This window comes from Kwoniella newhampshirensis, chromosome 2 (assembly GCF_039105145.1).
Source record: "Kwoniella newhampshirensis strain CBS 13917 chromosome 2, whole genome shotgun sequence".
Classification (NCBI taxonomy): Eukaryota; Fungi; Basidiomycota; class Tremellomycetes; order Tremellales; family Cryptococcaceae; genus Kwoniella; species Kwoniella newhampshirensis.
The window spans coordinates 1,604,852-1,616,849 of NC_089956.1; the positions used below are offsets into that span (position 1 = coordinate 1,604,852).

The window sequence follows — 11,998 nt, forward strand, 5'->3', positions numbered from 1 at the left end:
GTGCATGACCATTGCAAACGAGTAGTGCGTCGTTGCTTTGTTGACAGGTTTGGTTGTTTGCTGTTTCATCATCTCATCAAACGACTGGTTGTCCTTTCACTCAAACTTGGCATCATGGAGTCATTCAACGCTTACAACAGACCACCACCACCTCCGAAACCTAGACACGCCGTCATCGACATGACCTCTTCGCCCTCTCCCTCGCCATCACCTCCTACGGTTCATAGGATCATACCCAATGTCAACAAATCGGCGCACAATACCATCAACACTGCGCCCAATCGAGTTTCGACAAGCACCTCCTCCATCCCCTCCCGAGGCGGCTCATCCTCCTCGATCTCATCGTCCGACCCTCTTACTCCTTCAGCGGTGGCAAACAGAGCTCGAGATCCTCTCGACTTTGATACGGGCTTCGGATCGTCCATCATCAAGTCGAAGCCGGCCAGACCCATCGGAAACGCGTACAGCAATTACATCAAGCCCGCCACGCCTGGTGCGTTCCGCACGGACCACATCACTAGTCGACCCAAACAAACATTCTCCAGACCAGCTCATCAGCCTGCGTTTGGCTATCGAGATGGTTGGCCAGCATGGCTCACAAATGGTCAGCCTAATCCGACCAACACCGTCAAACCGAAACCCGCCCACAATCATGCTAGACCAAAACCTTTCGAGGAAGACGACGTGCCGCGAGAAGACTTCGATATCGACGCGGCTCCAGTCATTGCAGAAGATTACGAACGGTTCAATGGGGATGCAGACAAGCACATGCAGGAATTGCTGAGCGGTGCGATTGGTGATGGTGAAGGAGAGATGGGAGATGATGGGATGCAAGAGGGGGAGGATCTTATAGAAGGGTTCGCGAATGGCATGAGATTGATGCCCCATCAAGTAAGAGGTGTCAAGTGGATGAGAGGTAGAGAGAGCGGACGAAAATACGGTGGCATCCTAGCGGATGTGAGTGGGCTAAAAGCGTGCCGAGCATGTGACTGATGTTGAGCGACAGGATATGGGTCTCGGAAAGACAGTTCAGACGCTAGCAAGGATGGTCGAAGGCATTGCAACTACCGCGGAGAAGAAAGCTGGTTTCAGAGGCGGTACACTGTGAGTCACCTCGAATCGATCCTAGGACTAGCTGACCTCAGAAACAGTATCATTGCCCCTTTGGCAGTCATGGAGCAATGGGCTACCGAATGTCGCACAAAGACAATGCCAGGGAGACTGAAGGTCACCACGCATCACGGGTCTAGCAGGACGAAATGTGCGCATCTTTGCAACTCTTCATCAGCTCACGCTCCCCACTAACTTCGTTCACAGCTGGTAAAACCTTAGAAAAGTTCGACGTCGTCATCACCACCTTTCAGACTGTCGCCTCCGAATTTGGGGTTTATGAGACCCGAGTCCAGAGACAGATTGATGAACTGGATTCTGGATCGGATATTGAGATCGGTCGAAAGACGCTGAAGGGGAAGAAGGGCAAACAATCTGCAAGTGCCTTATTCGACGTCAAGTGGTTGAGGATCGTTGTAGGTAGGTCAGCAGTGGTTATGAGCGCAAATTCGATGCTTATAGAGTTGCAGACGAGGCCCAAAACATCAAAAATAGGAATACCAAGGCAGCGAAGGCAGCTGTAGCTCTCAAGGCCAAGTATAGATGGTGTTTGACTGGGTGAGGTAACGAACCATTGGCCGTCATGAAGGAAGCTAACGAGTCTTATTCACTCATTCAGTACTCCTATACAGGTACGCTATCTTTATAGATCATTGTGGAGCCGGACGCAGCTGATCCTCACAATAGAACAACGTCGAAGAGCTCTTCTCCCTCTTCCAGTTTCTTCGCGCTAAGCCGCTGGACGACTGGCACGTTTTCAAGGAACGTATCTCGTCGTTGGTCAAAGACGGGCGAACCAAGCTGGCTATGAAGCGACTACATGTAGTACTGAAAGCTATAATGTTGCGACGGACCAAAGACGCCAAGATCGGTGAGTCGAATGGGCGAATGACGTGAAAGTCGAAGATTGATGAAGATTCACATAGATGGAAAGGCGATATTGAATTTACCCGGGAGGACCGTTCAAATACTACCGTGTCCTTTTGACGCCGAAGAGCGGGCTTTCTACGACGCTTTGGAGAAGAAGACCACTCTGACATTCAATCGGGTACGTTCAAACGAGAGAGTGGTCGTATTAGTCCTGATAGCGGTGACAGTTCGTCGAGAGCGGCACCGCAATGCACAATTATACATCTGTATTGACTCTGTTGTTGCGATTGCGTCAAGGTGAGTTGATCGAGGTATCCATAGCACTTTGAAATTCGCTAATGATCAACCTTTTCAGCATGTGTACACCCATCACTTGTTACAAGATCTTTGTCAGCCGACGCAGACGCCATCACGAACGACGTGTCAAGACCGCCAGGCGCGGAGAAGGCCGATCAAGCGGATCAATTGGCCGACCTCTTAAGCACTCTGGGTGTTGCGGGTGGAAAGACCTGTCAAATGTGTTTCGTGAAGTGAGTTTTGATCGTCGTTGCTGGTCTTCAACTTATCGAAGTCACAGACTAGAAACTCCTACGACGAGTGATCATTGCGAGGCATGCGAGGATATCGCCCGCAAAGCTCATCAACAAGCAGACGCAAATGATGGCCTACCGCCAATCAGCGCCAAGATCCGGATGCTTCTTAAACTTCTTTCCGAAGTGGAAGAGCGAAGTGGCAAAAAGGAGAAAACAATCGTTTTTTCCCAATTCACCAGTTTCTTGGATCTCATTGAGCCTTTCCTGAAGAAACACGGGATCGCATACGTGCGATGTGAGTGGCATGCCCGATCGATTTGTACGGCTATGAGCTGATATTTCGATGGCAGACGACGGCTCGATGAAGAACGATATGCGTCAACTGTCACTGGAGAAAATCAAGAATGATCCTGAGACTAGAGTGATCCTCATTTCATTTAAGGCGGGCAGTACCGGTGAGACATCCCAGTGACTCCGTAGTTCGCTGCTGACTGCCAAGCAGGTCTGAATCTGACTTCTTGCAACAATGTTGTCCTAATGGATCTGTGGTGGAATCCGGCGTAAGTCGTGTTCCGTCTGCATCCTTGTTGCGACTGACCGTCATTTCATAGGTTGGAGGATCAAGCGTTTGATCGTGCTCACCGGTAGGTCATCAGACTGGGATTTCCTTGTGATCAACATTTCACCTGATAACCTGATTTCCTGGTAGTCTGGGTCAGAAGCTCGATGTCAACATCTTCAAGCTTACTATTGATGACTCTGTGGAGGATCGTACGTGCAGCTTTTGAGTGGACTCGACAGGAAGATTGCCATAACAGTTGACGATCGACCACAGGTATTTTAGCTCTGCAGAACAACAAGCGGGAGCTAGCCAATGCTGCCCTGTCAGGTCAAGCGAAGGGTAATATGAAGTTGACGATGACTGACATCATGAGTGAGTATAGTGCGTCGTGTCTCATGCTCGGACATGAAGCTTATTCACTCGCCTGGTATAGGATTGTTCCAAAGGAGTGGGAATCATGTCGATGACAACGATGACGACGAGGATGATTAGATGTGTGGTTGCTATAGTCAGGTGTAAGCGGCGTTGTTGGGGCTTTTGTGATGTCGTATATAGACGGACTGGTGTATCAGTATGTCAAGCGTGGGTTCCAATTGCTCGGTTATCGAGGGTCATATGGACCCAGTGCTCTTTTCTCGGGTTTGTCGCTTCTTTGCATGGAGATCGCATCGCATATTATATGGTTTTATATCTATATCTCTTTATATCTGCTCCTCGACCCATCGCAGTTTCACTTTCGGATTCTGAACACCCAATGAGCTCTACCCAATGAGCTCTGTCTCGAGGTCTTTTGATCGCCTAAAATTATTCTCTCCTTGGTGTTACGACCATGAACTAGGACGAAGACGATTTGACAGAATTGCAAATCCCGACCAGATCAGCCGGGATCGTATCTTTCAAGTAACCCTCAAACTGCTCCCAACTAATCATATCCAACACTCCCAACGGTGTCGATGTTTTCAATGGTTGACCATCGAACATGACTCTGACATAATATGACGACGAAGACGATTTCTGCCAGAGCTCGAAGACGACTTCGGAGCCCATCCCGGGCCACACGGGTTGATCGATCTGGAGCAGACCGAGTACGGGCGCGACTGATCCGTCATGGGCGAAGCTGTACGATTGGAGTAGTCCAATGTCAGTAATTTGCCATTTCTGGGATTCACGATAGAAAAGACTGGGCGATACAAGAATGATGGGACTTGTTGGAGGAGGAATTGTGAGCTAACACACTCACTTGTGGTAGTATTTGACAATGTTGGACCCATCCATGATCCCCTTCATGTGACCTTGAAGCTCCAAGAACCAAGGACCCATGGTCAGAGCACTATACAGGGTAGAGTTCTCGGCCATTCTCCACCTGAAAGGGCTCCGTGAGCAGGTCTGGTAACTGACATGTTGCGCATGGATGTCCGCCACTCACCTGTAAGCGTACTCGTAGTTGCCCAATCTGTAGATGGCGTTGGCATCGTCTTGAGAGAGACAGATGGCCGTGTTGTTCACGGAACAAGGAAGGGGTTTCCCATGACATTGTTTGGCAGACAGGTTGTCGTATGGGCTGAACAAGCACAGAACATGAATTGAATATTTCCAAACACAAAGTAGTCCAAGTTGCACCCACTGATCCCAGCTGGTGGCCCATCCCGCAGTATCGTTCTCCTCGATCCCCGAGACATTGTTGAACCTCTCTCTCAAGGCGAGACTCTCGTTAAGATGTACGCCCCATGTCGAAGAGATGTCAGTGATCTGAGAGCCGATCGCGCTTCGGAGATTACAGGCTGCAAGACGTCGTCAGCTTTTGGAGGTGTCACATTACCTGAACATGTGCTGAGCAGCGGTGCTTCGTAGATACTTACAGAAGCTCGGAGCGAGGGAGTCGATGTTGGACGCCTGAACATAGCTACAGTGTTCCAGACTGGTCAGTTCTCTCCGCAAAGTACCCATGGGTGCCTCTGACCGGTCGACTTACGCTGGATATTCCTTGATACTAGGGAACAGACCCTTGGCGAATCCACCTACGGTAAACCAACGTGTCAATTGCAGCCAGGACTTATACGGGAACTGCTATGGCCATAGGTGAGATGGAAGGGAGGGACTATACTCACTCAGAGTTTGGGACGTGATGACACCATTGGACACTCTGAAGGTGTATTTCTCCTTCTCCTCGGAGAGAGGCAAGAACTGCAAGAGATCGCCGTACACGCCATAGAAGTCTTTCCCGTGGACCCAGGCGTCTTCGATACCTTGCCTAACAGCGCGAGCCAAGTACGACATCAACCCCTCGTTCAACCATAGATACCTTCGAGGACAATCGAAGACCACTCACGAGGTTATACCTGGGAATTGACAGGTTGAATTGATGAATCCTGGTCCGACAGTATCTTCGAATGGGTTGAGCGTGTTTTCCTGCGCGGGGTAATGATAAAGTCAGTTTCCGCATCTTTTCATCTTCGCACAACGATTTCACCCACCAGACCTTGCCAGTAGATACCGGTGGTTTGTAGACCGTTGGTATCTTTGGCACCTGCGTACGGTCCTACCCATCCAGCAACGAGATGAGTCAGTGCATGACTTGGATTAGTCAATGGACAAAGAGTGGCCGCTTTCTTACCAGAGTCGGTGCAGTCCCACTGGAAGTTCAAGCAAGTAGCTCATATCAGTCAAGCTTCTTTCATACGCGTCGTTCCGGAAGAAATTTTCACTCACAGGTATGTCCTCTTTGAAAAAGGTGTTTGACGCATAAGGAGTCCTCTAGGATCCACAGCCAGATCAGCATCGGTCTTTTTGTCACGCTTGACATCTACTCCATCGTGATGCTGATCAAATGCAGTCGGACGACTGACCTTGTGATGACGTTGTATGACTTCGACGTATTTGAGCTGGTGATCGTTGGACGGGACCTTGTACTCGGTCTTCCTGACGTGTGGCATCTGTGTTCAGAAGAGATGATCTGTTCAGTATCTGGCGTGAAGAGCGTCGAGACCAAACAATCGATAGAGAGAGAGAAAGAAAGGAAGAAAGAAGGGACTCACCGCACACCCTGTGATCAGACAATCTTCAGTCAGAACCAAGTGAAACTGTGAAACAAGTGCACAATCACATACAGTTGTATTCTCCATACTGGTCGCCGGGCGTCTCAGAAATGGTATAGATTCCCGGGGCGCCGTTCCCGTTCAACACCTGATCAAGGACGGTGTTGGACGTGTTGGCTGAGAAACAAGTATAAGCAGGTCAACAGCGATGTTCCCCAGCTACCAGTCTGGCATTTGCCTCGCAGAGAAGGCTGCGATCTGCATCTCCGGCTGCGGGTGGCATCGCGGCTGTTGGTACATACCCGGTGGATAATGGGTGAGACCGTTGACTATCCCGCCACATCCGAGAATAGTGACGAGAGCGGAGAGCAAGTTGTGCGACTGCGTCATGTTGGTTCTCGTTGATCTATAAAGGAAGGTGGGTGGGGGGAGAGCCAAGAGTGAGAAGGGATCGCAGTTCAGATTACCGAATTCCTTGAATACTTCGGGTCGAGCTGCCAGAGAGAGAAAGTCGATCGTCAACTTATTTATACTGTGCTTTGCGAAGAAGAACAGGGCCATTCAAAAGTGGTGGACGACCTCCACCTCGCCCTCATCCGAACATATTGATCTTTCCGATAAACGTGCTTCGGCTTACCGCGCTCTTCCCAATCTCAATGAAACCTATCTCTTGGACTTACAATCCTACTTGCCGTGTTCCGTGCAACGATCCACTGTCGGATTCCGTCTGCGCCGACCATGCTCATGCTGCTGCAACAGCCCCTTTTTCGTGTGTTGAATGTCACGATACGTGCGCCGGTCAACATTGCCAAGAATACATCAGGTCCGGGTCGCACTGCTAGATTCTTCATCTTCACGTCCCAAGCCGAGCGTAGTATACTCTTCGGTCGATGCACGCTTCCAACGCTCCTGCATGGAATTGGACGCACGTGGTCTCGACATCGAAGACATACTCATCCGGCTTGCGCCCTCGTTCCTTACTGCGCGAGATTATGCTTGATCGTTGACAAAATAGGTCATCAATTCACAGGGGGAAACAGCAGATATTGACTTGCTCGATACCCCCTTGATTGCGGTGATTGCTTGATTGCTCAACATGCTCGGCCCAATAGGCGACTCGCCAGGCAGGTCAGCGAAAACAGCATGGCCGTGAGAACCGTACTAATCCACCAAGTCCATAAGTCATGTACGCAACCGTGTCCAGTCTCACATCAAAATTTGTACAAGTAGAAGAACAGTCTCTTCTCTGGGGTATGAGGTCGAAAACTCGGAAACAAACAAGGATCACGAAGAGGAGCACCTCCTGACATCTGACATCCGACTTGAGAAGCACTCTCCCTTCGCTTCTATCGATCATCCGGGCGCCGTCGTGGCCTAATTTAACAGCAGCCTCCTTTCTTCGCTTGCTGACCTTCACCTAGGCTGACCCGTCCACTCTCCTGTCCATTCGCGTTCCGTCTTCCAGGCTGTTGGGCTCCAGCAGCAGTTTTCGGTGTGATTGTGTCGAACGGGATTGTCTTGGCTGAGGATCGCAGTGTGACATGTCAGCCAAGTTCACGTTGAGTCTTGGGTTTGCCTGGCAATACTAACCGATCTCCGTAAAGACTTCTCCGACATTGTGCCCTGTCTTCGCACTCGCCTCGAAGAATAGCAGACCACATTCTTTGGCATAATTTGCAGCTTCCGCAGTCGACACTTGACGAGAATCGTCACTGTCTGTCGCAGGAGCGGCAAGTGGCGGAGTCGCCGCATCTTCATCGGCTTCAGCAGGTGATTCGTCCTCATCTTCGGCTGCACTAGGGGTCTCGGTGGGTGTGGATTCGATAGCAGATGTTTCGGACACAAGGTCAACCTATTACAGATAACGATCAGTATACTGAACTGCTCCAAAATTGTGAACAGACAATGAGACCCACCTTGTTACCGACCAAAGCAATCACAATGTTCGCGTTTGCTTGTCGCTGAAGCTCCTTGACCCATGCCTTGGCTTTCTCGAGCGACGACTAAAGGTACGAGAGTCAGCTACATTTATCTATCCTTGAGTTCAGCCTACTCACAGCCTTGGTGATGTCGTAGACGACAACGGCGGCTTGCGCATTTCGGTAGTACATTGGTGCAAGACTGTGGAATCGTTCTGAAGAGCGAGTGTCAGCTATCGGAATGAGGAACACACAGATGCGTGAGCTGACCTTGACCTGCAGTATCCCTTCGAGCGAAGCGACCATCAGCTCATGTTCAAGCCAGACATGACTTATCAAGTTCGAACTCACCAGATCTCAAACTTGACAATTCTGCTTTCTAGTCGACATTCTGTTTTCGATATTTTGTCAGCACAATCCTTTGTTTCCCCCTATGTCCTGATTCTTCCACACAACGACGTTAAATTCCTTAATTCTAGTCCAGCAGTCCATGAAGACAGGACCACTTCATAAGATATCGCATTCGACCTCTCCGGATAACCTTTCCTCCCCGTCGACACCCGTGCCAGATCCACCGCGGGGATGGTAGCCACATGGTTTGGTGATACAACATCACAGAGACAGTCCACTCACTCTGCGTCAAGAATGCCGCGCCAATCGTAGGCGACGTGTTCTCGTTGAAATCGCCTTGACAGAATCGAAGAACCAAAGAGGATTTACCGACAGCGGCTTCGCCTGTGGTGGTCGAAGAGGAGGGAGTGGCGTAGCAATGGTGAAGATAGACATGTTGAGTTCCACATGTGAGAGGGATCGATGTGAGGAGAATAGGAGAGGACGATGAGGGCAGAGTCAGAGTAAGGCGATAGACGTCGGTCATATAGAGATGAGGTATGAAGTCGAGTACAGTAGATTGAGGATTAATTGATTGGGTGGCAAAGCGTCAGGGTTGTTCATCTTCCGCCCTCCGACACGTCCTATCGTTCTCGTTCTCCTCTCATTATCCCTGGACTTCGACCCTTCGATCACAAGTGTGACAATTTCACAACCCATACAACACTCCACACTCCATGTTATGGTCCCGACTGCTCCTTACTGAGACGTGTCGTAGTATGTATGGGGCGAAGCCAGAACAAAGACTCACCTAACAAGACGAGTTTGACCTGAACAGCTTTCACAGGAGCGCTTTCCTCTGCCATCTTGTTCTACGGCTCTGTATATTCTCTTCGCTAATACACTTCTGGTTGGGCCTGAGGGATAGATTGGGACCGCGAGTCGGGAGTGTAAGGTATACGGGTGAACACGCGCGATTGGAGGCGAAGATCCACTCTGAAGTCAAAGTCTTGGTTTCGATAGATGATGTATGACCGCCCACTGTGCTACGCTATTGTGAAAAGCTGTTTGTGCGTCCCTGAGATCGCGACAGAGTTGATGGCAGGTGTAGATGGTCAGTTGTTGCAGGAATGATAACTTTGTGATTGAACAAAGGTTTGTGCTTGCGTGGTTATCGTTTTGATGTGATGATAGCTGCTGACACTCGCACCACAGCCGGAACGCCACGGCGTGGATCTTAAATGGGTGAATCACTTAATTCCTGTCACTGCACCTGTCTCGTCGTGTGACGGGTCAATTGTACGGCAGCAAACTGCCACTCCAATCTGCTCCGTGTGATCCGTTTGAGATGCACATGTGATGCTTATGATTTCTGTTCAAAAGGCAAGGTGAAGGGTTTTAGTAAGAAAAGGTCTGTATGAAATACTTTGGGGGTTGAGAAACAAAGTTTCGGTATTGGGACGTGGGTGTAGGTGGTACCGGGGAAAGGATGTAGGAGGGAACTTTTTTGTGTATACGATGCGGAATGCGGAATGAAAACAAGAGCAGAAAAGTCAGACGGTACGCAAAGCCAACCAAAAGAGATCCCAGATCAATCGACTCCCTGTCCCATCATGAGAAAGAAAACTCCTTCCTGCCTTTTTTCCAAAACATTTACAGTTCTCCAATTTATGCGCCCAAAGCGGGGAACGCAGTGGTGTCGTTGGCGTTGATGGGGGCGGGAGCTCGTCCACCTCGGACAGCACCGCCTCGAGCAGCACCACCACGGGGTCCGGCACCTCGTCCACCACGAGGACCACCTCGGCCACCTCGAGGTCCACCTCGAGAAGAACCCTCACGTCCGCCTTCACGGTCGTTTCGAGGAGGTCGAGATCCAGCGGGTTGAGCGAATTGACCGTCAAACTCGATGAAAACTTTCTCCTTCTTGGGGGCCTTGGCCTTGGGTTCGGCCGACTTGGACTACAACCGGGAGAGACCGTCAGTCGACCGACCGGTCACAAATGACACACAAAAAGGACTCACCTTGCCGGAGAAGAACTCGTCGATGGCCTGCCTGACGAAAGCCTTGCCCTCAACTTCAGATGAGACCTCCCTGACTTGCTTCTTGCCCAGAGCGGCGAGGTCGAGAGCGGCCTGAGCCTTCTCAGCGAGGTACTCCTCGTATGACTTGGTAATCTCCTCGGGCTCCTCGGGCTCAGCGGGGGCAGCGGCCTCCTCGGCAGCGACGGTCTCCTCACCCTCAGCAGCGGGGGTTCCGGGAACGGCCTCCTCGACCTGAGCATCCTTCTCACCTTCGACCTCGTCTACAGTGAAGATAAACCATCAGCTCAAACCGCAACAATTTCACTTTCCGTGAAGATTCCAACACACCTTTCAACTCGGCCTCGCCAGTGTTGGCACCCCATCCGTGCTCAACCTTCTTCTGAGAGTCGGTTCCACCGTTCTGGTTTCTCCTCTCGAACTGACGCCTCTCACCAGCCTGAGCGGGAACCTTTCCACCCTTGTAGTGACCGGAACCGTAAGATGCGTGACCACCGGAAGTGACGTTTCGGGAAGCGTTGGCACCGCCTCGGGCGGGTCGGTTACCTCGGGGGCCCTTGGTGTGGGCGTCACGGACAGCACCTTGGTTGCCCTTTCTGGATGGGGCTGTGTAATCAAGGTCAGTATCAGTCAGAATGATCAGAGAGGACCTATGGGCCCACTCACGGAGTCGCTCGCCATCGAAACCACCCGGAGTCTCGGTACCTTCGGCATTTCCATCACCGGAGACAGGACCAGAGTTCCTGACCTCTCCGCCGTCTCGGTAGACGTTTCTGGGTCCACCTCGAGAAGGGTAAGAACCCCGACCTCGGGCAGCGGGGGCAGCACCACCTCGAGGGGCAGCACCGGGGACGTTCCTCGCGGGAGCGGCGGGGGCGGCCTCAGTCTTTTTGGGGGCGGGGGTGGATTTGGCGGGAGCGGGGGACTCGTCGCCGTCGTCTGTGCGCAAGAATGGTATATCAACATCCATGTCAGATCGTGGACTGAATCGAGTGTGAAGCGTCCTGCTCAACTATGTAGCAATGGGGTTTTGGCAAGGAAAGATGAAGGGAGAGGAGGCCTGGTGAGAGAGAGAGGGAGGATACAGCACTCACCACCAAGAAGGTCGAAGATGTTCTTCGACACGACCGACATTTTGAATGTAAGTTTTGAAAACTCCTCTTAAGCGCCCTTTGGCGATCTTCTTTGGAGCTGGGTATGGAAATTCGAGGAGGTTGGTGATGAGGAGACGATGCACGTTGGAAAGTGTATGATACGAACGAAGGGGTGTAATTTCTAGATCAGCACGATATCCATTTCCCGTTTCTTTTCTTTCAACACTGCTTTTCTCTCCTTCTCCTTCTCGCTTCTCCTCTGCCTCTATCTTCCATTCTTCTCTGGCTCCGACTCTCTTGCTCCGACCCTCTTCCTGAAACTGTAGACGAGCACTCACCTTGCTCTGTGAGGTTATTTTATCGAGTTGATCGATATAAAGATCGAAAAAGTAGATTGAGTGTGAAAAGTAAGATGATGAGTCGAGTGGTCACGGTAGGGTGGGTGTCAGCGTGGTACGGGAGGGTACGGGGGGGGCGAGAGGGGGGGGGGAGAGTCAGGAGCAGG

At 51.0% G+C, this 11,998-nt stretch overlaps 5 protein-coding genes across 5 annotated transcripts; 1 reads left to right on the forward strand and 4 right to left on the reverse strand.

The window, feature by feature from the left end:
• Positions 1–114: 114 nt before the first annotated feature.
• Positions 115–3,567, forward strand: IAR55_001278 (uncharacterized protein; the record flags this gene model as incomplete). Its single annotated transcript, XM_066944405.1, has 17 exons — positions 115–957; positions 1,007–1,104; positions 1,152–1,261; positions 1,318–1,530; positions 1,581–1,668; positions 1,730–1,742; positions 1,798–1,981; positions 2,037–2,158; positions 2,208–2,277; positions 2,336–2,510; positions 2,558–2,808; positions 2,864–2,968; positions 3,016–3,073; positions 3,125–3,157; positions 3,223–3,284; positions 3,349–3,447; positions 3,509–3,567. 17 exons carry the CDS (start codon positions 115–117, stop codon positions 3,565–3,567), a joined length of 2,583 nt encoding a protein of 860 aa, XP_066805606.1.
• A 342-nt stretch (positions 3,568–3,909) lies between these two features.
• On the reverse strand, positions 3,910–6,008 carry IAR55_001279 (uncharacterized protein; the record flags this gene model as incomplete). Its single annotated transcript, XM_066944406.1, has 12 exons — positions 3,910–4,192; positions 4,316–4,438; positions 4,502–4,636; positions 4,700–4,856; positions 4,935–4,978; positions 5,048–5,093; positions 5,184–5,326; positions 5,405–5,484; positions 5,550–5,614; positions 5,690–5,708; positions 5,785–5,829; positions 5,922–6,008. 12 exons carry the CDS (start codon positions 6,006–6,008, stop codon positions 3,910–3,912), a joined length of 1,227 nt encoding a protein of 408 aa, XP_066805607.1.
• A 166-nt stretch (positions 6,009–6,174) lies between these two features.
• Positions 6,175–6,500, reverse strand: IAR55_001280 (uncharacterized protein; the record flags this gene model as incomplete). Its single annotated transcript, XM_066944407.1, has 2 exons — positions 6,175–6,287; positions 6,413–6,500. The coding sequence occupies 2 exons, from the start codon at positions 6,498–6,500 to the stop codon at positions 6,175–6,177; spliced, it is 201 nt and encodes a 66-aa protein (XP_066805608.1).
• Positions 6,501–7,489: 989 nt separating this feature from the next.
• IAR55_001281 (uncharacterized protein) lies at positions 7,490–9,225 on the reverse strand (the record flags this gene model as incomplete). The annotated part of the gene is made up of 8 exons (XM_066944408.1): positions 7,490–7,632; positions 7,701–7,962; positions 8,027–8,113; positions 8,168–8,244; positions 8,300–8,316; positions 8,381–8,420; positions 8,663–8,764; positions 9,171–9,225. 8 exons carry the CDS (start codon positions 9,223–9,225, stop codon positions 7,490–7,492), a joined length of 783 nt encoding a protein of 260 aa, XP_066805609.1.
• An 802-nt stretch (positions 9,226–10,027) lies between these two features.
• IAR55_001282 (uncharacterized protein) lies at positions 10,028–11,533 on the reverse strand (the record flags this gene model as incomplete). The annotated part of the gene is made up of 5 exons (XM_066944409.1): positions 10,028–10,318; positions 10,382–10,662; positions 10,730–11,005; positions 11,066–11,338; positions 11,494–11,533. 5 exons carry the CDS (start codon positions 11,531–11,533, stop codon positions 10,028–10,030), a joined length of 1,161 nt encoding a protein of 386 aa, XP_066805610.1.
• Between the last annotated feature and the right edge of the window lie 465 nt (positions 11,534–11,998).